This window comes from Periplaneta americana, chromosome 10 (genome assembly GCF_040183065.1).
Source record: "Periplaneta americana isolate PAMFEO1 chromosome 10, P.americana_PAMFEO1_priV1, whole genome shotgun sequence".
Classification (NCBI taxonomy): Eukaryota; Metazoa; Arthropoda; class Insecta; order Blattodea; family Blattidae; genus Periplaneta; species Periplaneta americana.
The window spans coordinates 29,587,198-29,611,875 of NC_091126.1; the positions used below are offsets into that span (position 1 = coordinate 29,587,198).

Here is a 24,678-nt window from a genome sequence, read left to right on the forward strand (position 1 = left end):
GTCACTGGAACTCTCTGCCGCCTGAAGTCAAGGGCTGCCGAACATTGAAATCTTTCAAATCCAAGTTAGAAAATTATCTTGTGACGAGCTGCCAAACTAACTTACTATTATGACAAGTGTTGTATTGCATGTTTCCACGTATTCACATTTTTTTTATGTTCTAGTGATATTTAACTTATTTTATATTTTTGTTTTCATATTTTCCGATAATGGTATATCTCTAATGTGATATCAGCCACCGGCGTGGCTCAGTCGGTTAAGGCGTTTGCCTGCCGGTCTGAAGTTGCGTTCGGGCGCGGGTTCGATCCCCGCTTGGGCTGATTACCTGGTTGGGTTTTTCCGAGGTTTTCCCCAACCGTAATGTGAATGCAAGGTAATCTATGGCGAATCCTCGGCCTCATCTCGCCAAATATCATCTCGTTATCACCAAACTCATCGATGCTAAATAACCTGGTAGTTGATACAGCGTCGTTAAATAACCAACTAAAATAAAATAAACAAACCTAATGTGATAAGTTGAGCTATATATAAACATAATTTTCCTTACTGTGTATACTTAAAAATATTGTATTCATTGTATGCTTTGTACTGCACTATTTTATTACTACTATTAGTATTATTATTACTATTAGGCCTGTTATTATTTTATTATTATTTATTATTATTATTATCATTACTATTCTTGTTTATTATTATTATTATTATTATCATCAATAATTGTCTTATTTTTTATACTTTGTAGGCCTAATTGTTTTTGACCTGCTGGTCACATTTTATTATGCTTTTTTCTTTCCTTCTCTATGTTATATATTATGTCTGATTTCTTCTTACTTGATGTTTACATTTTATTATTATTATCTTATTCAGTTTTGTGTGTAAAATTGTAGTGTACCTTGTAAATTTGTAGTGTTTCTGTAACGCAGTTTTTACTCCTGGTTGAGTGTTAGAGAAGGCCGTATGGCCTTAACTCTGCCAGGTTAAATAAATCATTATTATTATTATTATTATTATTATTATTATTATAAAAACGGTAAAGTAAAAAATGTACCGTACTCAGAGAAAACCTTCCCCCACAGCAGTTTTATCTCAACAGCACATCAATCTCGGGTAACCAACTGTAGAAGAAATCCGAAGAGCATTCCTCGTGATCATGAATGAAAATTTTGTGACGTTTTTCCAGGTCACTGAAGACTAGATACCTTGAAATGAGTCCGACGGGAACAAGCGCGAATTCCATCTATCACTACTGGCACTCGCCTCGCAACAAAAGATGCGACACAATGGCGAAAAAAACTATAGCCTGCATACTCTTTCTCTATTAAGGCAACAGGAAAATAATTGGACCTTTCCAACATTATCTATGCAAGCGTTCACACTGACGTCACAAAAGATAAATCGATAATGGATACTCGAAAGCCACAATGAAAGATCACTTATCTGTGTGCAAAAGGTAAATCAACATGACATACAAATGAAATGAAATGTGCAGCATTTCGAAATATATCGGTGCGTTAACTTTCAAACATGGAGCACATGTTTCACAATCGTCAACAGTCACAAAAATTGTAATATAAATCCTCTATATAATTTTTGCTCTTGTCAAATTTATAACCTGAAAGTATTTTGCATTCAGTTACGGTCATTATGGATGAGTAAACACGGAACAGAATGAATTTAACGTTATAGCTTGAAGCTTAAAGTGTTACTATAAAATAGAGTGTTAACTAATACGTGAGAAATCTTTGGGGAATGTAAAGGACTTACAAAAAGGCAAAAAAAATTACGTTATGATACACGATTGGGAAGCAGAGCGAGTTTTTCAATTTCTGAGATTTTGTAATGCACTTCACAAACGCGTATTGTACAGTGTTTTTTGCACGATAGTATATTTTGAAAATAGTATTTAAAAAGTGTTTAATATAGGGGAGAGTCTGGTAGTATCGGACAGTGAACTTCTTTCATCTACCACACGATGATAGTACCTGATTGACACGGTTACGTTTCTGTGATGTAGCATAGAGAAACGTAACCATGTCATTCAGGTACTACCACAGTCTACTATATACAGTCGCGAAGCTCAATATGTAGTAAAAATGCAAACATGGGTAGTTGCTCACCACTAGGATCGCTACTATCGCCTCATCATCGCAGATCTCTCTCCCAGAAGACGACAAAATATGTTACACTTTCGTTGTCGTGTTCTTTTGGAAAAATTAACACCTTCCTTCCATTATTGAAATATTAAATGCATAAAGTTAATTTATTATTTTAATGAAATATATTAAATTCCACTATAAACTCGAAGATACCTGCAAGAAATAAGTAATATAATTTTTGTTTGTGCAAAACGAACTGAAATTTACTATAATCGCTTCACTCATTCAAGATTATAGCGATAATTAACTATGAAACCAATAAATATTAATTTGCATTTCCCTTTACAACAATAATAATGGAAATATGAATTAATGGAGTAACTTACGCGTACCGGTACTTGTAGTGTAGGCTTACGTAGTTAACAAAGTGGGATGAGGTTAAGCAATAATAATCACACCAGAATTGGAAATAAAACGTGATCAATAAATTTTATTGTAACAGACTTTTTCTACGTCTCTAGTAAAGCAACAAATAAAAATAACAACAAAATTAACAGCTATAATTAAAAACATATCCTTTGAAGAAAAAAGTAGGCCTAAGCAATAATAATCCCACCAGAATTGAAAATAAAACGTGATCAATAAATTTCATTAAAACAAACTTAATTTGTTCTACGTCTTTAGTAAAATAACACATAAAAATAATTACAAAATTAATAGCTACAATTAAAAATATATCTGAAAAAAAAAGTAGACCTAACCTTTATTTCTCTGGAAATGTAGCAGCCTAAGTGACAGAACTTTAACCGGTATCTAATGTCCTTCCGGTTAGACTGAAACATTTCATTGTGAAATTTAAGGATATAATGTATTCTAACAGTCACAAAGAACTTCAAAATTAAGAGTTTTGTTTCTGCACAGCATTCCTGTGGAAACCCAGGAACCTTTCTGAATCTTTCGGAAATCGGACAAAGGATAACTCTGGCCTCCTTCTCTTACTGTTGCTACAATTTATAGCACTACAAACGTCTCCTCCTTGTCCCATATTATTATTACAATTATTATATTATATTTTAGCCATTAACATTTTCATTACAACCAATAACGAACATTTCACAAGCATCAATGTGAAATACGCAACGAGCTAACACTCTATAGAAATACGACACAGTCCAAAGTCGACCATGGACAGTCTATTGTTTCTAGTTGCTAACCGCTTGGAGCGCTTTATCACGAGATTTGCAAAAAAACATCTCAAGCTTCGCGACTGTATATAGTAGACTGTGGTACTACCATATGGTGGTAGATGAAAGAAACGCACTGTCCGATACTACCCGACTCTCCCCTACAGTACGTACATTACACTATGAACAGGTGACTGAAGGTTAGCAGTCTGGCCAACGTACAAACTTCATCAACTTCAATGTGAAGGAGTAAAACTGATTCAGGTACTTGTAATATTTCATGTTCAATTGGAATATTTTTACTCCTTTTTGTTGTGAAGTTTGAAATGTTTAAATAAAGTTCAGTACATTTCAAATGCAGTGATCTGTTTCATATAATGTAAATTAACACTGCCTTTTGCGTATGAATTTTACATACATTTTAGGATTGTAGCATACATAGAAGGCAGTGGTTTTCATTACGACTCTGGAGCAGTTATTTTTAATATTTCAACATACTTATCTAGGTTGGCAACTCTCAATTCAGTGAAATCAACTTTCAATCGTGGTCGTCGTTTGCTGTGACGACGAGAAAAAACACTATCGTGCAAACTTTTTTTTTTTAAATCATGGTGGTTACTTGACTGCCATTCAACCATATTATTAAGCCAATTGTGTAGACCAATTTACCGTCCAGAGTGCGCCATAGGAGCCTTGTCCACGCTACACCCACGATGAAATGGAGATTTGTAGTGATACCACAGGGAAACTGGAGATCCCGGAGAAAATTCCTGTTACTTGGACCATTGGTTTGTCCAACTCAAGTCATAAATCGGGGATAAGCCGGGGATCGAATCCAACTCCACAGGATTATAAGCAAAACATATATGTATACATTTAGTGAATTTCGCTTTTGTTTTTTTAACAAGTAGGCCTACTTTTTATTTCGTGTTGTTTAGTTCTTACATTAGTGGGTTATGTTTATTAAATCAGTATGTTTTGTAAAAAAAAAAAAAAAAGCATTTACTCATTATTGCCATCTGGCAACTGGAAACGAGTAGTGGAAGGTTCGAGATCTGTTGTTTGCTATTTACGGGGCACCGCCTCCTTTCTGCCGGCAATTTTTACGTCACCTGTCAGACATTATGAAACGAAGTGTAGTCCAAACCATGGCGCCTTAAAACCAGCAACAACAGTGAGGGAATCATAAAGCATTTGCTTATTCTCTCCTTCCTAGAGGTAACACGACGGAACTATACATCACTTAGCAGCTTTCAGCGTTTTTACTGGTGCATCAACGGGACGTGGATCTGCGTTGTATCAATGATTATAATTATTATGAATGAATTAATTGGTGGTATAACAGCAGGCTGTACCTCGTGAAAGCCTGTGGTTCCTTTATTAATATACCGCATTGTACAAATGACTGTCAATAGCGGGTAGAAGGGCAGGAAAGACAAAACGTTGGGAGGGAGGGAGAAATAAACACAACATTGTGAGGAATCGGGAGTGTCTGCTGCGTTTCTATGTTCATATTATTACAAAATTTGCGACATGAGGCATGTCAAATATTTTTTCAAGTTAAGCAATAGTATCACGAGATAGGTCTATATGGTATCTACAGTTGGTCGTCCCATCAGTAAATGGCAGTGTGATATGTGGTTATCACAGAGAGAACCAGTGTTGCTAATTTAGCAATTTTGTCGCTAAATTTAAAGGTTTCTTTTTTTTTATTTTTTTGGCTTAAATTGGGGTTTAACATCTTTTTCAACACATTATAGCGACAAAAATAATACTTTCTCTATTGAGAATAACTCTAGCAAATTTTGAGCTGCTCTTTCGCGATTTTCTGGACACTTCAGTCGGCAACAGTGCAAAGAACGATATGAATTCATTTGCGAGTTGACCGCCGTGCCATGCATCCATAGTACGAGTATGTGGTCGCATCACTACGGGGTTAACAGTGTTATATGTTTATGGCACAGAAAGCGATGTTTCGAGTAATGCGCAATGCAATTGAAGAGTCCACTGCAAGAATCATGGATGTCATTTGGAATACATTTTGCAGGAGAAGCAATTGAAAGTTTGAAATGCTTAGCGCTCAAAGCTTAACTGTGATTTTCCGATCATTACTGGACAATGACTATCAGTGTTAATGCCATATAACTCTCTATGTACATTCTATATGTCTTAAGCTATGCATTGACAGTCTTGGTTCATTTTCGACATGAAAGTGACATCCATCATTCTTGCAGTAAACTCTTCAATTGTGAGTCGACCGCCGAGCAAGATGGCTGTCACGCGACGGATTTTAGGTTGGGTATGTGTGATGTAATTCTAATCCAACTACCATAATAAACACAAGAAGCATGATGCTGTGTCGGTGTCGTGTATGGATGTTTGATCATTACCCTACCCTCTCCTACCTCCTGCTGCCCTTTCAAGTAGCATGATGCTGTGTTGTTTATGGACGTTTGATCCCTACCCTCCTAGCACACATATCCCTGCCCTTTCACTTGTATATTTCAAAATTTGGAACACAAAAATTTGGCATGACTTATGTCCCGGCACTCGTATTTTAGGCTTGTTATTTGAAGAAAGGTGTTCAAAATGGCACGCAAACATTCAAACATTTCATGAAAATGTAATTTACTGTAAAATGGCATTACAGAGAGGGTACCACGATTTCTGCCTACAAGTTTCGGCAATGCTAGATGCTTCCGTGAGACAATGGAACAACTCTCTGAATATGACAGGAAAGACAAAACTAAGCGCATTTCATTTCTAGTACACGTAGTTGGAGTCCACATGCTATTTTGGCTAGCTCTGGAGTCTATTTATTCGAAAGCAACACTGAACTTAGCATAAACTTCCTAAATATCTATTGTTTGGATTAGCTACAAAACTTAGAAGGTAATGGGGACAAAAAATAAAACAATCTTCCGTACCATGGAACATACAGATACAAATCCTTGAACCTCGACCCAAAGGCGAGGTAACATGTGTGGAGCACGAGTCGCTAATCTACGGCTGCAGTAGTGTAAACAATTCTGAGTGCTAACAAGCATTAATATTATCTACAGCTTACCAAAACAATGACACTACAAAGAACTTCCTTCAAGTCCGTAGTATTAACGTTTCTTGTACCACCGCATTTGACAAGCTTCGTACATATTCAGTTTGTTTTATTTAACAAATTGGAGGGACGGAAACAGAAAACTGACTACCCCACAAACCCACGCAAAACATCGAAGTAACATTCTTCGGGACAGCGTTCTAGGGGGGTGAAAACAAGACGAGAAGTTGTTCGGACAGGTATTCCGACGACCTCTAGGGGTTGTAAATGCGTCACACAATTTTTTTCTTTTCAACGCTTTCTTTTTCTTTAGTACGCACTTTCCTCCTCTAACCGCTGTTTATCTTTGTGTCTAAAATTTAAACCAGGCAGCAAATGGGGTTCCCGTGTTTGTTTGCCATGTACTCATCACATCATCCAAGATATTCATCATGGTCCATCTCGTAAATCATCTACACGTATACAGCATTGATGTACTACAGTTTCTGAAGTGTCTGCTCAAATATGCAAGTGTTCTTTTGGCCTCTTTTGGTTCATCCGCAGGATGTGCTCTTACAAAGTTGCATTCTATTGAGGTTTGTAACATTATGCACATACTGTACGCACAGCTGGTGCCTTCTGAAATAGCACTCACAAGCTAAATCTCCACTGTTCCTTAGCAACAGTTTCCCGAACCACATGAAATGTGGTCACTGCCACTACAGTATTTCAGAAAACATTGTGTACGTTTATTTTACATCTTAAACGTTCTCACTGTTGTGCTACATGTACTTCAAAAATTACAGACTTCAGAATAAACTTCTTTAAAAATATGTTGGACGATTTGTTGCAACATGAGGCAATTAATTTAATTTTATATTTGCCACATACAATTAATCAAATATTTTAATCAGTTACATTTACGTCCCCCCCCCACCCCGAAAACAATATTATAAGGCTTGTAATTTTATTTTTTGAGGACTTTAGCCAAATCTAATTAATTCAGTTTGGACTTTTAATACGGAAAATTTCGTAAATCGGCAGCTGTTTTTGTCACCGTCTAAATATGTGTGTGGAAAATTAGTATATAATAATTATAAATACAAGGTGGGGCAGCGAATAGCCCGATTATGAAAGAACCATTATTATTATTATTATTATTATTATTATTATTATTATTATTATCATTATTATTATTATTATGGTGCAATGGCAAGGTCTTAACTTTCCGTTAATTGCGCAGTCTGTACGAGCGTGCTCATAGATTTCGCTAGTGTCGAGAAGCGCAGACCGCTTAATTCGAAGGGAAATAAAAAAAATCCTTATAAAGATTCAAATTGTAAACCTAATGCTCCCTTGCATCTCACATCCATTAGTAAAATATTTTTAATTTAGTTTGCATGAGCAAATTCAAATAAATCCACAATATGTGACTATAGTTTAATTTTATTACAATTTCACAAGATTTACTTTATTTAAAAATAGCACTAGACACTGGCATAGAAGCTAACGAGAAATAATTTTAAATGTCAGTTTCGGTTTGGATTGAATAACACCAGCAAAACAGTTGTTTGAGCTGGACCAACCGAAAGGAAATTATGAAAATTCCATGTTGAAATTAAATTGGTTTGGATAACATGAAAACGTAATAATGCGGAGACAAGCTTCAAGGGAAAGTGTGGAAGTTCTAGCGTAAAATATCTGGATTGCTTGGGAAAAGTGACGTAAGTCAGTTTCCACAAACCATTTTTGATAATTTATTGACGACTTACACTGGTTTATGTCGATTTGATTTTATTTTTTCTGTACGAATTATTGTAATGGGAGAAATACTTATGTATTTTTTCCAAGCGAGCAGATGTTCCGTAAGTTGTCAATAAATTATCAAAAAAGGTTTGTGAAAACTATGTCACTTTTCTAAAGCACTGCAGATATATTGTCGAGAAAAATACATAAGATGGCGCGATATTTTTCCAGGGGTGTATACGAGCGAAGTTGGTAGAGTTTTACCATTCCGGTTAAATAAGTATCCCCCCCCTTTCTACCAGATAATGAACGACCTTATGTTAGCGAAGGTTCAAATTCCAAGTTTAGTTCCTTAATAAACTTCTATAATTTAGTTTACATAACCACTTATTTTTATTTTTCCACTAACGAAGACCTCTCGTATACTTCAGTCAACTGTATAGCACATATTCCAGTCAGTCTGTCATTCCGATCCATTCAAAACAAAAGATTCAAATGAATAGGCAACTCATGTTAGATGTAACGAGGTGAACTATTTTAATCTCTATTGGCCACATTCATAGACATTCTTAGCGCGGGTTTCCGGTGGATGATCAGCGAACTAACGTTTTTCGTATTCATAAACCAGTGTTAGCGATATATGATATGATATGATATGAATCCTGTATAAGTAATCAGTAGATAGCTGGGGCTAGTTTAGCACGCTCGTAGCGCGGGCTAGCGAAATGTCTATGCACAGCACCCAAAGAGTTCAATAGCCGACTATTACACTAGTCTCTGTGAACTCCATGTATAACTAAAACCCTCAATTTTTTTATTAACGATATCCGCAAAAGCATGATTTGCCATTTCTCCTGCTATACGCCAATCTAGATTTCATTTACCCAAATACGCAATAATAAGAGTATCAAGTTTTAAAAACCGCAAAATAATGCGAAATTGATATGAACACCGAAATAGGAAGTTTTCTGCATAATAGTGAAATATACAACACAATTGCCACCGAATTGGGATTATTCTGGTTATTCCAAAACCAATCATTTTTATTCAGCACGTAAATTTCTATTGATTCCAGATATCAATGCTTAAAGATCTTTCAAAAAAATGTTATACAGTGTTATATAGCACTACAGCTGCAAGAAAAGGCATCGTTAGGAAATGCAGGGAGTATTAACTATGTGATACAAGTGCTGAAGGGTTTACTTGAAGAATATTAAGTTGTTTGCAGCGAGTGTCTTGAAGCTGTATGGTTTCCTTCCACAAACGTAGAAAGTGAGAGGTGTTTTTCTCTTTATGGAGTGGTTCTTACCGACAGGCAAACCAATCTTCGCTCTGACAATTTAGAAAATGCGAAAAGTGATTGAGAAATGTTAAAATTTTCTGTTATGTTCTATTAAAAGATTATATAGTAAGGTATACTGTTAACAAATAATAATAATAATAATAATAATAATAATAATAATAATAATAATAATAATAATAATAGGAAAGATAGGGACCAAAGGCGGGCTTATGTGAGGGCGGCAATGAACCTCCAGGTTCCTTAAAAGCCAGTAAGTAATAATAGGAAAATATTTATTTACGTACCACTATAAGTGGCTTTAATTCACCACAAAATAAGGGCTCTACATATAACCAACGTTCCACAATACAGTTCAAGGTTCAATTATTAGTTCGTGAAGAGGTGCTGTGCAAGTAATTCCAATATGCGGCTCCCAATCTCAGAAATGTCATGGGCGTTCTATTTTATCTTCAAAATAGCTCCTGGATAACAAATAAATTATTAATTTTCCGATGCCATAAGATCTTGTCCATTTATTGCGAATAAAGAGTTATTTCAGTGTGTTGTCACAAACCAGTTTCTTGTGTGTCTGTTCTCAAGGTTTGAGAACTTGGAACCACCACATTAGCTGATAGGACTCGTGGTCTGTTTGTCAGATTGACGATGGAAAATACACAAATATCAAATAATTGGAGCTCGGATTTACAAACACCAAAAGTTAGAATTGTAGTTAATAAATATAAAAACCATGTCCCCATCCATTTTAGATACCATTCTCGTCATTCAGTATTTTTATTTGGTTCCGTTAGCGATATTTAATACTCCTAATAATTAATTATTTTCAAATTTCAAGTTCACACGCTAGTAAATTTCGTTTCATGAACGTTGACAACTCCTTCAATGGCAAAGGATGCTGTCAACGTAACAGAAAGTGACTGCTAATAGCAGTATTTGTCAGTAGCGAAATATGAAACAAAGTTGGCAAAAAAATCAATCTAATAACTAGAAAACTGCTATAATCCACTAGCATATGTAGTAATAATTGGAAAATTGTTAGGTTTCACCATTAGGGTGACGACAGGACAGGACGACCCAGACTATATTGGCGCAAGATTCAAATATTGTTTTTAGCAGTAAGATTGTCTGTAGCATACTCGTACTTAACGCATAAATATTACGGAAGACTGGAACATTTAACACAATGATCATAATAACTGGCAATAAACGAATTAATCGCTGGTGTAAAAGCAAAATCCATCTCGCGTGGTCAGGCAAGGTAAATCTCGGTGCGGGTTTCTTGTTTGTTTCGTCTTTATACTTCATCATAGATTCAGGAACGTTCAACTTTTCGGAGCTATCTACGCGTCGGTTCCATTAAGATCATTGGATTTCGATTTTTTTGGACTTCAGAACAATCTAGTTGAGCTTCAAGACAATTTAACACTTGTCTTATTTCGGTTTTAGACGACATGGGAAGTACAAAAACAATGACTCCAACTGTGTGCCCATCTTATGCGCCTAAGTTCAAGGGCGTTTGTTGGCCTCGCATGCGTACAGTTCATCTGTCTGTAGTGAGCTACAAAACGAGTTATTCATTCGTGAGTAGTATAGTGTTATTTTTTTATAATTGTTTGAGACCACTGAAGGGATTACTCATTCGTGCGTAATGTAGTTCAAGCTTTTCTCTTTTTCTTCTTCTAATTTTTTAGAATGGTGTATAGGATACTGCAAAGAGATTATTTTGGTTTTAAGTTATGCAAAAAGTGAAGAAATATACCACAAGTAATTTTCAACGTTTCGCAAGCACAGATTAGTCGAGTATTTCAGAACAATTTTGGAAGATGCCAAAAATGTACTGAATCAGGAAGAGGGCACTTTGAACATCTCTCATGGCACAGGTCAGACGGATCTGTATTCACTTTTAAGTTGTTTATAGATATTTCTCCAGCTAAACAGGTTTTACAAACTGAAGTAGAAATGGCGGCACAATTCGCAGTAACTGTGCGAGGTGTACAGAAAATGCAGCTGAGCTTGTGGTGTGAGAGGGGCGTTATATATGGAAGATCCTTTATTAAGAAAACTTGTTTTATTTCACGACGTTTTCAAGTAGAGAAATTATTCGGCATCAAAGTTCAACGTGGGCGAAAAATAGCCAACAAAATCTTTCCTGCAATGCATTATCAAATACTCCAACTCAAATATCTCGCTATCACCGGTGCTAAATAACATCTCAGTTGATAAAGCGTCTTTATATATCGACTTAAAATGAGGCTCAGGAGGACAAGGATGACAAGCGTTAATAGCTATATAATTTCTTCAGCCTGCGCATTAAGGAACGCCGAAACAGCTATCAATCAGAAAAAAACAGCATTTTCTTCATTTTGCCAATGCAGCTGATGTGTAAAGGCACCATGACCTTTCTCTTCCACAACGGGTTTCGCTACTCCAATTATCGCCATCCATCACATCCGACGGCGCACAGCAACCGCCGCTTCAACTTCCGTTGTTTCACATGCAAAATAGTTACACAATTCCAGCGAGACCCATGAGACAAAACACGAACGAATTTTCTTCCTATCAATAACCACTTAAAATAAAATAACGATATAATTTGAAAATCAACATAATATTTATCAGATGAATGTGGTAGCAATAATTTTAGTTATATTAGTGGTCATCCGCTGCTGTCTCCTGGGTTGATTCCAAGCTTATGGGGCGCACAATAGGCCACTCGTGCCTGAATGTTTTAGCGGATGTTGTCTACGCCCTCACCGAGGAAGAAAAAGACAACTCTTTTACAAAGAAACTAATCCCCATTACAGATTGGTTGATAGGCTTTCCCCTCTACTCACACTCTTTACCATCCGTGAAGGGGAAGATGCTATTGTCAATCTCACTAACGTTCGACTAATTGACTTTGGACATAGTGAAAATTCTTACTATTGAAAATGTTTACCGGTAATCTATATTTCGAGAGTCTATACTAAGCGTTTATATTGTATTTTATTGTTCTTTATATAAACTGGCACATTGAAATGTGAATGAGAGCAGAAGATAAATGTTTTTTTTTCACCGCTAGTTGCTACTCTACAGCATATACAATGGGACAATCTACACTGTCACTCCCCCTGACTTCATAATACAAACTAACATTCCTTAATTTAATTATTAGTTGAAAATATTGTAAGAACAGCATTAAAATGTACTCAAACATGTCATTGTTAAACATGTGTCACTGTATTTTATATCCACTTATGTACTTTATTTAATATTTTATTTTCTTTTGTGTAGAACTTGGGAGTGCAGGTATGAGAGGTTAAAAATCTAATTTGGTTTAGGCGACCTGGAGTTGCATCAGCTTTTACACCGAGGCTTGGGATTGTTAACAGCTACCGTTCTGTTACTGACGGACTCTGGGCAAGTAGAAGGAGAAAGAAATGCCTTCGCTTCCTCTCAACTTATATGAAATGTCGTTTACGTTGCGAGATAAACCTAATATCAGCCTGAACTTTTCGGGCTACATAACCATGTGTTGATGTATTATTCACATGTATTAAATTATTTCCCATCCTTGCTTGAAGAGGATGGAAACTGTACTGTAAGTACCGACTAAGACTTCGCTTCGCCCCCCTCTGCCAATTTTTATATCAGTGGGTGTGCTGTTACACATCGGTTTGGCTATAATTCAGCACCGGCAATTGAAAAGAATACTAACTTTTCATAAAACGTTATAATAATTACATATAAAGATACTGAGCAATAATTGCTCAACAAAATAAAGGAGATAGTACCTTTAACCTTACCTCTCCATATTGCTGGCATCTGACTACGAAAATGTAAAATACTTTCAGCAATTTTTTTGAAGAAATAAAAACGCTGTTCTGGTAAGGGGAGAATATTATTTTTCTGTTTTCCAGAGTGTGAGAGTGTTCTTTTTAACACTTCTCACACTTTAAATTTTCTCAAAGGTAAGTTTGAGTTAAGTAAAGGAATCGAGAAACCCATACATGATTAATAACTCTATCCATGAACACTTTACAATTTTCTTACATGTAAACATCTGTTGTATCTACCTAATGCTTGAATTTTACAGCGGTACACAATGCTATTCAAAATGTCCTTGCGTGAACTGTACATGTTTGTTTCTTTATCGCTTCACGTTTCCGAAATTTATTTCCCACATCATGCATTTAGCGACTTGAATGTTTGCGCCAAAGACTCAACCGTAGAAACGTATCTGAGCCATAGCGCGTTAGGAGTTTAGAAAATATCAATGATATATAGGCATATTCCTAGCAAAGTCTTATGTTTTTACAAGTGAATAACAGTGTAGAGTTAAACTGACCGGAGCAATGCCATGAATCATGAAGCAACATCCAACAGTACAGGCAGTACTGACAGCTGAATCGGAGTGTGTCACAATTAGATTACAGACATGGATGGGATTGGAGAATTTCCTGTTTACGAGTTTTGTGATTTAATTTGATTTATGAAGAGGCAAGTGTGGCAGTTACAATTAATCAAGAACCCTTTCCGCAGTGTTCACTTCCTGGACGTTCAACGTTTGTTGCTGTTGCCCAAAGATTACCGGTAAGAATCTGTGCTCTGATCATACCCTATATCAGAAACATAAGGTTTCATATTAAAATGAAAGTTATAAATAGTAGGGTAATTTATTAAAGACACTTACATCCAATTTGGCAGCTTTTATAATTCAAACCATGCACAAATCTTCAAAGGTCGGGTAGGTTAGTTGGTTGAGCAAATGCATACGACTGAAGATCCAGAGTTCGATCCTGGATGGTGGTGGGATTTTTCTCGTTACCTAGACTTCTAGAACAGTCCCGAGTTTCACTCAGTCTCCTATCAGATTGAGTACCAAGTTTTTCGCAGGGGGTAAAAAGGGTCGGAGCGTGATGACACCAATAAGGCAACACACGTAAGGCAATATTCTTTAACTACTCATTATTATCAGTCTTGCAGCACATTGGCTTCTACGGCATATCGTACCAGAATTTATAGAACAATACTCACATTTTAGTTCGGTTATTTAACGACGCTGTTTCAGATACTTCGTTATTTAGCGTCGATGAAACTGGTAATACCGAGATGGTACTTGGAGACATGTGGCCGAGAAATCACCATGTGATTACCTGATATTCATCTTACAGTTGAATCTATTTGAGTTGAAAGGGCATCAGTCACTAATTTCCCAACTTCTACTTTTTTGTTATTTTGTTTGTGCAGACAGATTTATTTATTGGTGCTGAAAGGGCATCAAATAAAATAATTGTGCTAAAAAACTGAAATTGGGTTTGAAAGGGCATCTGTCACTGACTCATGCCATTTTAACACTTTATATGTCACTAAGATTACTGCAAGAAGATACCAGTTTCGATTGAAAGGGAGCATAATCCAAGTAAAGAACTATATTCACTGCTTCACTTCATTTCTGAGAAGGATAAAAATGGTTAAATCAGAGGTCACACTACTATCAATGTCTCCTACGTTCACAGTTTTCAGATGGCACTCCAGTGGCATCAAGTAACCCAGCCCACACTGAGAAAGACACATCCAGCTGGGAAATATCTACCCAGTCTAGCCATAAATACTGTTACAAAATAATTAATTGAAAACTCAAATATGTTTCGAAATATTTTAATACTCTTTTAGTATGTTGTACTTCCATGTTTTTTTACGCACATAGCACTGATCAGTTTTCAAAATGACCGCCTTTTGCACAGGCATAGTCTCCATCGGGAAATCCGCCACTGCTGCCAAAAACGAACGCTTCAAACTTGCAATTATGGAGTGTCTCTTCTTACAGACTATGCCCTCAAGCACTGACCACAGTTTGCAGTCCAAGGGATTGAGGTCCGGGCTGCCAGACGGCCAGTCTGCAGTAGAAAAAATGAAGTCACGCACATGGCGCTCAAGCCACACTTGCGTCTCGCCTTATGGGCTGGAGTAGAATCCCGCTGGAAACCCCAGTTTTGATTCCAAAACAATGTGTGGTTTAAGTCTTTCACAATAGGCTCCAGTACCGTGTTTTCATACACTTTTTCGCTGGTTTTAACGCCCTTTTCACAAACGTGCAACTGTGTGGTACCAGAATAACTCGCTCCCCATCAAAGCATAATTGATGAGGAATGATGGCCCCTCCGAACTTTCGGAGCTTCTTCACGGGCTTCCCGAGAGGAAGATGCATACATCTTATTATTCTGGCGGTTGAAACTCTCTTCAATGTTGAAAACGTTCTCTTCGGTGGAGATAATTCTTAGATGTCTATTATGGGCGTAACGCTGCAGGAGGCGTCTGCATTTCAGTACCCTCTGCTACTTCAACCGTGCGTCGAGGTAATGTCCAATACTTCGGCGATAAGTTCTAAGTCCAAGGTCCTCACTAAACAGCCTGGACATGATCTTTTCGATATGTTGAACTCCCGCGTCATGACTGTCTGCTTCCGGAGAGGACTTCGGAGTATCCGAGCCGCCACTGCCTTCTGAGTCGCTGCGGTCAGTAGCTACAGTTCGAGGTCGAACCTCCCTAGGGCGATTAACAGACCCGGTTTCAGTGAACCTCTGGATGGTCCGGTGAACAAACAATTGGACTAATATTGTCTTTTTAGGGGCGTACTGGAATTGGTTCCCAAATCTGTGAATCGGTTCCCAGTTCGTCTCAGGGCTATACCCGAGTTGGTTTCAGGTTGATTTCATCTGTGTACTGCAACTGGTTCCCGCGATTGATCAAGCCAGAAAAAATTTCCCTTCCCATTCTATACACACATATAGAGGGAAAAATTGGATCGGTGTCTGGTAGAGTTCCCGGGTAGCTCAGTTGGTAGAGCGTTGGTACGTTAAACCAAAGGTCCCGGGTTCTATACCTGGCCCCGGAACAATATTTCCCTCGAAATTATTCAAATCAACTTTACAGGGAGTTATACCTGAAAGCTTGATTTGCATAATACACGTCACTGTTCGTTAACAGAAAACCACAATTTAAGTCACACAGAGTTAGTGTGCACTCAACGGTTGCTTGACGGTTGTCAGCCCACTTTGAGGTCTCTGGATATAGAGGGAAAAATTGGATCGGTGTCCGGTAGTGTTCCCGGGTAGCTCAGTTGGTAGAGCGTTGGTACGCTAAACCAAAGGTCCCGGGTTCGATACCTGGCCCCGGAACAATTTTTCCCTCGGAATTATTCAGACTTAGGACTGTCAACTACTGTTTACGGTAGTAGGTAGGTTAAAAATGTTTTGTGCTTGGCGGACACGCTGCGTTGAATAACTTCATAATGTTATTTCTCTACTGGTAAAAATTTGCAACAAACGTGTCCTGTACTTCCACTGCTCTGCTAACCACTGAAACTTGTGATCTGTATTCATAGTTTAACGTATATGGAACGACAACTATCTTATACTTCCTCTGCCACTACTCTGCTAATGTGAACGGTATTTATATTTAACGTATATGAAGTCACGGCTATCCTGTACTTCCACTGCCAATACTCTGCTAATCACTGAAATTATGACCGGTATTTATATTTCAACGTAGATGGAGCCTCGGGTCATGATCGATTATTATAGGTGGCATTATAGGCAATAACAACTACCTCATCCCCGTTGTTGATATCTGAACACTGCCACTACTGTGTGCTACAAAATCGATTAACATCCCCGTCCCACACAACCTTGGAACCTACTCGCGTTGTTGATACTTGATGGGCAACATATTACATCCAACCTTTTTCCACGGAGGTACACATTTGAACATAAGGAACTTACGTTGTTGATATTTTGTTTGGAAAGCAACTGAAGAACAGCGCTTTTCAAGGTCTGAAAATTTCACTAGCAGAATTTCCAGTTCCCAACCATATGCAACGCTATCATAGCAACACGATTTTCATAGTCTCCCTATTCCATGCTGAAAACTGCTGTGTGTACCTTCTTTCACATGCCACTAAATCTAGTGACATGAGCCTGTCGCATTTAAACACACTCAAATGTCATCGACCCGAGCCGGGATCGAACCCACAACCTCGGTTACAGAAGGCTAGCGCTATACCGTTTGTGGCACCCAGGGCGACGTGTTTTCTATATGAGGCGCATTAAAATCTTAATATTCTGGCTGTTAATGTATTATAACAATATTATTATTATTATTATTATTATTATTATTATTATTATTATTATTATTATTATTATTCTTAGTTGCTATAATAGTTTTTAGAAAAATACGAAATATGTTTTATGCTCGACCATGCCGAAATGTAGTAATTATACACCTGGTAGCAGCCCTTTAATGGACCTCATTAAAGTATACTTATTCATTAAAGTTCAGGTGTTCCATCAATCAGAAAATTGCATTGTAGCAATATGAAAGCGCAAATATCGATTATTCTCGGATATGCAATCGAAAGGCAACTAGCGCGAGATTAGACAATATTAAACTCAGTCGAAAAAAACAACACACAAATTAACATCAATTCACAGTCATCTTCCAGCCTTTCACAAAGCACATTCCAGCAAATTCATTTCACCAATTGCCGGAAAAAATCAATATGGTCGACCATAAAAAGTCGTATGAAACTTGACTATAATGGTAATTAAGACGCTCGTATGAAAATTATGAAACGACACAAGCGAGTTTCATAAACTTACTCGCGTCTTAATTACTACCATTATAGGCTCGTTGCATAATGTACTATTACAATATTACTTTTCAACATATAAAATTGCGCTCTCTCTCGGTAAAACAGATCGAACATATGAGGATCGTTCATGTGTTTAGCGTACTGAAATCGTTTTGAATACGATATGCGTCTTCATGCAAGTCAATCCATATTGGATACGATCCCATCCAACTTTTTAGGTGTATCGACCTTGAGAGAGAGCTAGTTTCCAATCTCCATTTTCATGAAGGTTTCAATACGGTAAGCGTATTCAAATCGATCTGAATACTCCATGAAAACGTAGTAATAGCTTCTGAACTGCAGAGACCGCATCGAAAGGCTATGAAAATATATCGATGGTGAAATAGGAATGGTAGGGAAACTCTCAGTACTTTGAGGAAACCAGCAAGCAACTCAGCCATTTTGTCCGCCATAAATTGCACATGATCTCGCGGGATGTTAGTGGCAGTCATATGAGCAATAACTACACCTCAAAATTAATGTAGCAATTACTCTCCCATGAGTCGAGCTAACCACTTAAAAACGTGCGTTGGTTCCCGTTGCTGTCACTATGCTAAAGAAAGACATCCAAAGGAAAGCTCCTAATTTGGAACGAAGCCTATACCCACATCATTAATGAAGTTCGCTCTAGTCTATTTAGCGCATCAACAGAGACCGTGGCTTACGGACAAGTTGAATAATATGTATTATTATTATTATTATTATTATTATTATTATTATTATTATTATATTATTATTACGCGGCAAATTTGTCCATAAATTGCACATAATGTAGAGCGATGTCAGTGGCTGTCGCCTGAGCAGTAATTACACCTCAAAATTAATGTAAAAATACGATGAAAGAGTGATGGAACGGAGAAAAATTCTCTCCGGCGCCGGGATTTGAACCCGGGTTTTCAGCTCTACGTGCTGATGCTTTATCCACTAAGCCACACCGGATACCCACCCCGGTGTCTGACAGAATCGTCTCAGATTAAGTTCCAACTCTTGGGTTCCCTCTAATGGCCGCCCTCTGCACTACGTCATAGATGTCTATGAACGTAGGACTTAAGTCCACACATGTGCTGAGGTGCACTCGTTATGAGTGACTAGTTGGCCGGGATCCGACGGAATAAGCGCCGTCTTAAATCACGAAGTGATTTACGCATATCATATATATTATTTTAATGTACCTAAGTACATATGATATTTCCATGCAGATATTCTTCGTCATCATACGATGAAAGAGTGATGGAACGGAGAAAAATTCTCTCCGGCGCCAGGATTTGAACCCGGGTTTTCAGCTCTACGTGCTGATGCTTTATCCACTAAGCCACACCGGATACCCACCCCGGCGTCGGACAGAATCGTCTCAGATTAAGTTCCAACTCTTGGGTTCCCTCTAGTGGCCGCCCTCTGCACTACGTCATAGATATCTATGAACGTAGGACTGAAGTCCACACGTGTGCTGAGGTGCACTCGTTATGAGTGACTAGTTGGCCGGGATCCGACGGAATAAGCGCAGTCTTAATTCTCTCCGGCGCCGGGATATGAACCCGGTTTTCAGCTCTACGTGCTGATCTTTTTCTCCGTTCCATCACTCTTTCATCGTATGATGACGCAGAATATCTGCATGGAAATATCATATGTACTTCGGTACATTAAAATAATATATATAATGTAAAAATACTTTCCCAGGAGTAGAGCTATTCTCCACAACCTTAAAACTCTCGCTTTTTCAACTGATGGCTTTATGCTAATTAATGGCTTGCAAAGGAAAGCTCATAATTTGGAATGAAACCTACATCTACACCACCAAGGACCATTGTAGTTAGCATATCAACAGACTATGGTTTATAGACAGGTTGAATAATACGTATTATTATTATTATTATTATTATTATTATTATTATTATTTTCACAGATATGTATTATTTTACTTCAATGTTTACATGATATTTTTCAAAGTAGTCCCCTTCTACTTGAAAGCATTTGTTATAGCACTTCTTTCAGTCCTCGAACACATGATGCAGACCATTCTTTGTCACGTCCTTAAGGATCGCCTCACATTTCTGGAATCAGTTATCACCGGTAATGAGTCATGGCTGCAACATCATGATCCTGAAGGAAAACAAGCCAACACAGTATGGGAATCGCCAGGTTCACCAACACCAAGAAAGGCGAGTTGTTCCATCTGAAGGGAAGGTGAAGGTGACCACGTTTTTCGGCTAAGGGAATGATTTACCAGCATGCAGTTTCCCCTCGCACTACTGTCACAGGGATATACTACACGTCAATGTTGGAGACACTGAGGAAACACATTGCAAAGGAACGAACACAACTTCATCAGGATGGATGGAGACTATCATGACAACGCAGGACTTCACTTCGCGAACCAAGTCATGCAGTTTCTTGCTAAATTCAATATAGCCTGTGTACCACATCAGTCTTATAGCCCCGAACCCGCTCCTTGTGACTTTGTTTTTTATTCCTGTCATTAAAGGTAAAGGCTGGTTCACAATAAACCGGAAACGAGAATTGGAACGAAAATGAAAACGGTAAAATTGTTAAAATGTGTACATTTAAATGTGAGCATTCACAATTAACGAAAAGCTTGCCGGAGCCCAGGATCGGGAACGGAGAGTTGGCCAAGTTTCAACTTTGGCGTTCACGTTTCCGATCACAGCCCACTAGATTCATTCTATGCCATCTAAAAGCTATTTTGTCGTCATATATTTTGTAGCAAGAAGACCGTGACATAACCTATGCATTATTTTGTTCTGTGCTGTGCCTCATGAAGCAAGTTTTATTTGATGAGATTCTAATATTGAGTGTTGAGGAAAATCCTCAAGTTTACGATAAGCGGCGCGCCTCGTATAAAGATGAGAAAATGATGGAGAATACGTGGCTTTCAAAAGCTGCATCTTTGAACACCGATCGTAAGTGAATCATATTTTATTAATGTATTGGTTGTATTACACACTACATATTCATGCTTCAATTCAATAACTATTGTTGTGTTCATTTTTGTTCTATTACAGATGTTTCTTCTCTAATTATTTTACGTTATGGTAGACTTAAAACAGGTTGTGATAATAAAGATGCATGGGAATATTTATAGTACCGTACCTAATGAAATGTTTCAGTTGAAATTTCGAAGTTGGTTAACCTGTGTTTATGTTGGCTGCCTGGTCAATTATACACAAATAACATCAGAATGCGTAATATCGACTTTACATATCGTTACTGACATGCATATCGATATGCATAGTCGTCTACGTTCTCGGTTTATTGTGAATAAAAAATTTTCATATTCACGTCCTCTGCTTCTCGTTTTCATTCTGGTTCTCGTTGCCGTTTTATTGTGAACCAGCCTTAAAGCTCCATTGCATTCGATTACAGAAATCTGAAGCACTGCTCAAGAAATGTGAGGCGATTCTCAAAAGCCTGCAACATGTGTTCGAGAACTGGAAGAAATTATTGTAACAATTGCATTCAAGTAGAAGGGGACTGACTACTTCGAAAAAGATCATTTGAACATTGAAGTGGAGTAATAAACATGTGAGCCACAGGCGTAGCTCAGTCGGCTGAGGAGCTTGCCTGCCGATACGGAGTTGCGCTCGGCCGTGTGGTTCGATTCCCGCTTGGGTTGATTACCTGGTTGGGATTTTTCCTAGGTTTTTCCCAACCGTAAGGTGAATATCAGATAATGTATGACAAATCCTCGGCCTCATCTCGCCATCATCAATCCCACCGACACTAAATAACCTAGTAGTTGATACAGTGTCGTTAACCAAATACAAAAAAATAAAATAAAATAAACATGTGAAAAAAAATCTGTCTTTCCTGATCAGTCCTATTATTATTATTATTATTATTATTATTATTATTATTATTATTATAAACTACGCAATCTCTTCAGTTCACGTCAAAATGTTCAAATGTCTAAACCATATTAAAGTGTCTAGTTTTAATTTTATCTACAGTAGACCTACCAGATTTTTAATATTTGTTATTAGAAGTCTAGTGGTTATCGTGCTGACCATCTCGATCCAAGGAACGCAGGTTCAAACCCGGCCGAAGACGATGGATTTTTAAGCGCGGTAAAATTTAATTATTACTACGTTTTCATGGAGTATTCAATTAGATCTGAATATGATCCATACTGAATACGATCCCCGTTTTATGCAATTTTCGATACGTATTGAAAACGATCTGAGTACGGAAGCTGAAGTTTCGAAAGTAATTATGTTGGTTAACATGTCATCGACATATTAGCGTGTTGGACACTCTGTAGGCATTAGCTATAAGCAATGTTGAGTTTTCATAATGTGGCGCATGAAAACTTAATATTCTGGCTGTTCATGAATAATGGTAATATTGACTTTTAGGAAAACACGAAATATTATGTTTTACAACACTCTTTTCCAACATACATATTTCCCTCACTGTCGGTAAAACAGCTGACACATCAAACAAATGACGATCGATCACGCGCTTAGCATATTGAGATAGACTTCATTACGATACCCGTTTTCATGGAACTCAATTCGAACTGAATACGATCCGATCCCACTTTTTAGGCGTATCGACCTTGAGACTCAGATTGAATTGAATCCCCGTTTTCATGCAGATTTCAGATCGATCTGAATACTCCATGAAAACGTAGTATATATCATGGCTTCTTCCTCCGTGAGGAGAGTAAAGGACTCCAAGGAATATCTGTCGATTATTTCTCACGTTCAATTCACAAGCTAAATAAGTTCTACACTTGAAATCGTCGTTAAATGAAAAACTATTATTACTACTATTAGTTTTTGTTCTTTGTGTCAGTGTCCAGACTTAACAAGCACAAAAAATTTTAGAAATGTGAATATAATATACCTTTGTAAATTAACTTACTCTAAGGTGTGGCAAGGCACAGTAACTTTGACTTGAAAACTACATGTTGAAAACACGCTAGTTTATATTTTTATATTCCAATGATCAATTTTAAGTTGTTTTCAAACACACGTGCATTTATTAAATACCATACGCCATACACGTTTCAAAAACATTTCTCGCTTACAAGTTGACATTAAGGCCTGTAACACACTACACCGAGAACTATGTATTATGTGTGAAGACAACTAGCAATGCTTATGTCTTCATAATACAGCGAGAAATATGTTGCCACACAGTGAAACCATCTCTATATAGATAATTAAAACACGAACTTTATCATGCCATACGGAAGAGAGATTGATCAAAGACCTTGTATATAATACTATACAAGGTCTTTGGGTTTGATATGCGCTGATAGAAATGCAGTTATATAAATTTGAACATCTGACTTTCTATTAATTTCCCAATTTAATTCACGTAATAAGGTGGAATATGACAGTAGAGACTTGATTATTCTTGCTCAGAATAGCGACCGATGGCGAGTTATGTGAGGGCGGCAATGAACCTCCGGGTTCCTTAAAAGCCATTTGCTGTAAGTAATATAAATTTTATAGGCTACAATTAGGTTAGGTTACCTGTAGGACGGGGAAATACAGGTGGTGTGGTAGCTAAGTTTTCAAAAAGTTGGTCACCTATGCCTTATTTCGAGCGTTACTCCGTGCTAAAGTTAAAGAAAGCATTTTCCATGGCTCGACAAACGCATTACATGCTTTTCGCTGTAGTGTGTTACGGGCCTAATCGTCTTTACTGTTCTGCAACACGCAGTTTGCCACAATCGATATTAGAGTTAAGCAAACTTGAGACATAAAACATGTACTGTCCACACCTGTGGAGTAACGGTTAGCTCGTCTGGCCGCGAAACCAGGTGGCCCGGGTTCGATTCCCGGTCAGGGCAAGTTACCTGGTTGAGGCTTTTTCCTGGGTTTTCCCTCAACCCAATATGAGCAAATGCTGGGTTACTTTCGGTGCTTGACCCCGGACTCATTTCACCGGCATTATCACCTTTATCTCATTCAGACGCTAAATAACGTAAGATCTTGATAAAGCGTCGTAAAATAACCTACTAAAATTAAAAAAAAAAAACATGTACTGAAATTTCTCCTTCCTCCGGTTTCAATAAAAGTTAACGTGGGAGCAGGCCATCGGATCCTTTTAAAATGTACTTGCGCACAAAAAAATTGCAATCTTTCTTGAAGCTAATCTGCAGCTTCAATTGGGCTCTTACTATTATATTTATATTGGAATACGCATCTTTAAGTAGTACAAACGTGTCTAATAGTTCGATGTGTCTTAACATGTGGAATTTGGTATAAAGTTGATAGAATCGAACTAAAATATGAAGGGAGTTCATCAGTTGCGCTCGGTGGTCAAGACTGTATAAATCAGTTGCGCCAGGTGGTCAATTTCCGCGCGGAAACAATTTCCTTCCCATTTTATAAAAACTTACGAGTATGATATAAACAAATTTGATTAAAAATGCTGTTGAAAATAATCATACCAGTAACTTGATACGTACTCGTCAAATTGTATAAACTAATTGGAACATGAATTAATCATTATATTTACAATAATAACTAATGCTTTTGAATAGATGTAATGTAGGCCTACTAATATTTCCTCGTCTATATTGAGAAATCACTTCAACGTACTGTTTGCATTTTATTTTAGGGTCTGGTTGGGAAAGAAAATGACAAAACCCATACTTTGATATAAATGAAATACTA

General features: G+C 37.4%; 1 protein-coding gene and 1 non-coding gene across 4 annotated transcripts in view; one reads left to right on the top strand and one right to left on the bottom strand.

The window, feature by feature from the left end:
• Positions 1-24,678, bottom strand: part of Rap1 (RAS oncogene family member Rap1) — a 211,478-nt gene that overhangs the window by 180,344 nt on the left and 6,456 nt on the right. Inside the window, exon 1 of one of the 3 annotated variants that reach the window (XM_069837060.1) lies at positions 1,200-1,370. The exons of the other annotated variants lie outside the window; for them this stretch is intronic. Coding sequence (XP_069693161.1) covers positions 1,200-1,355 — 156 coding nt within the window. The 5' untranslated portion in view covers positions 1,356-1,370. Of the gene's footprint in view, positions 1-1,199; positions 1,371-24,678 lie in introns of those variants that run through there. 3 annotated transcript variants of the gene reach the window in all.
• Positions 16,448-16,520, top strand: TRNAS-GCU (transfer RNA serine (anticodon GCU)). The gene has a single exon. It is a non-coding gene; the product is annotated as a tRNA-Ser (tRNA).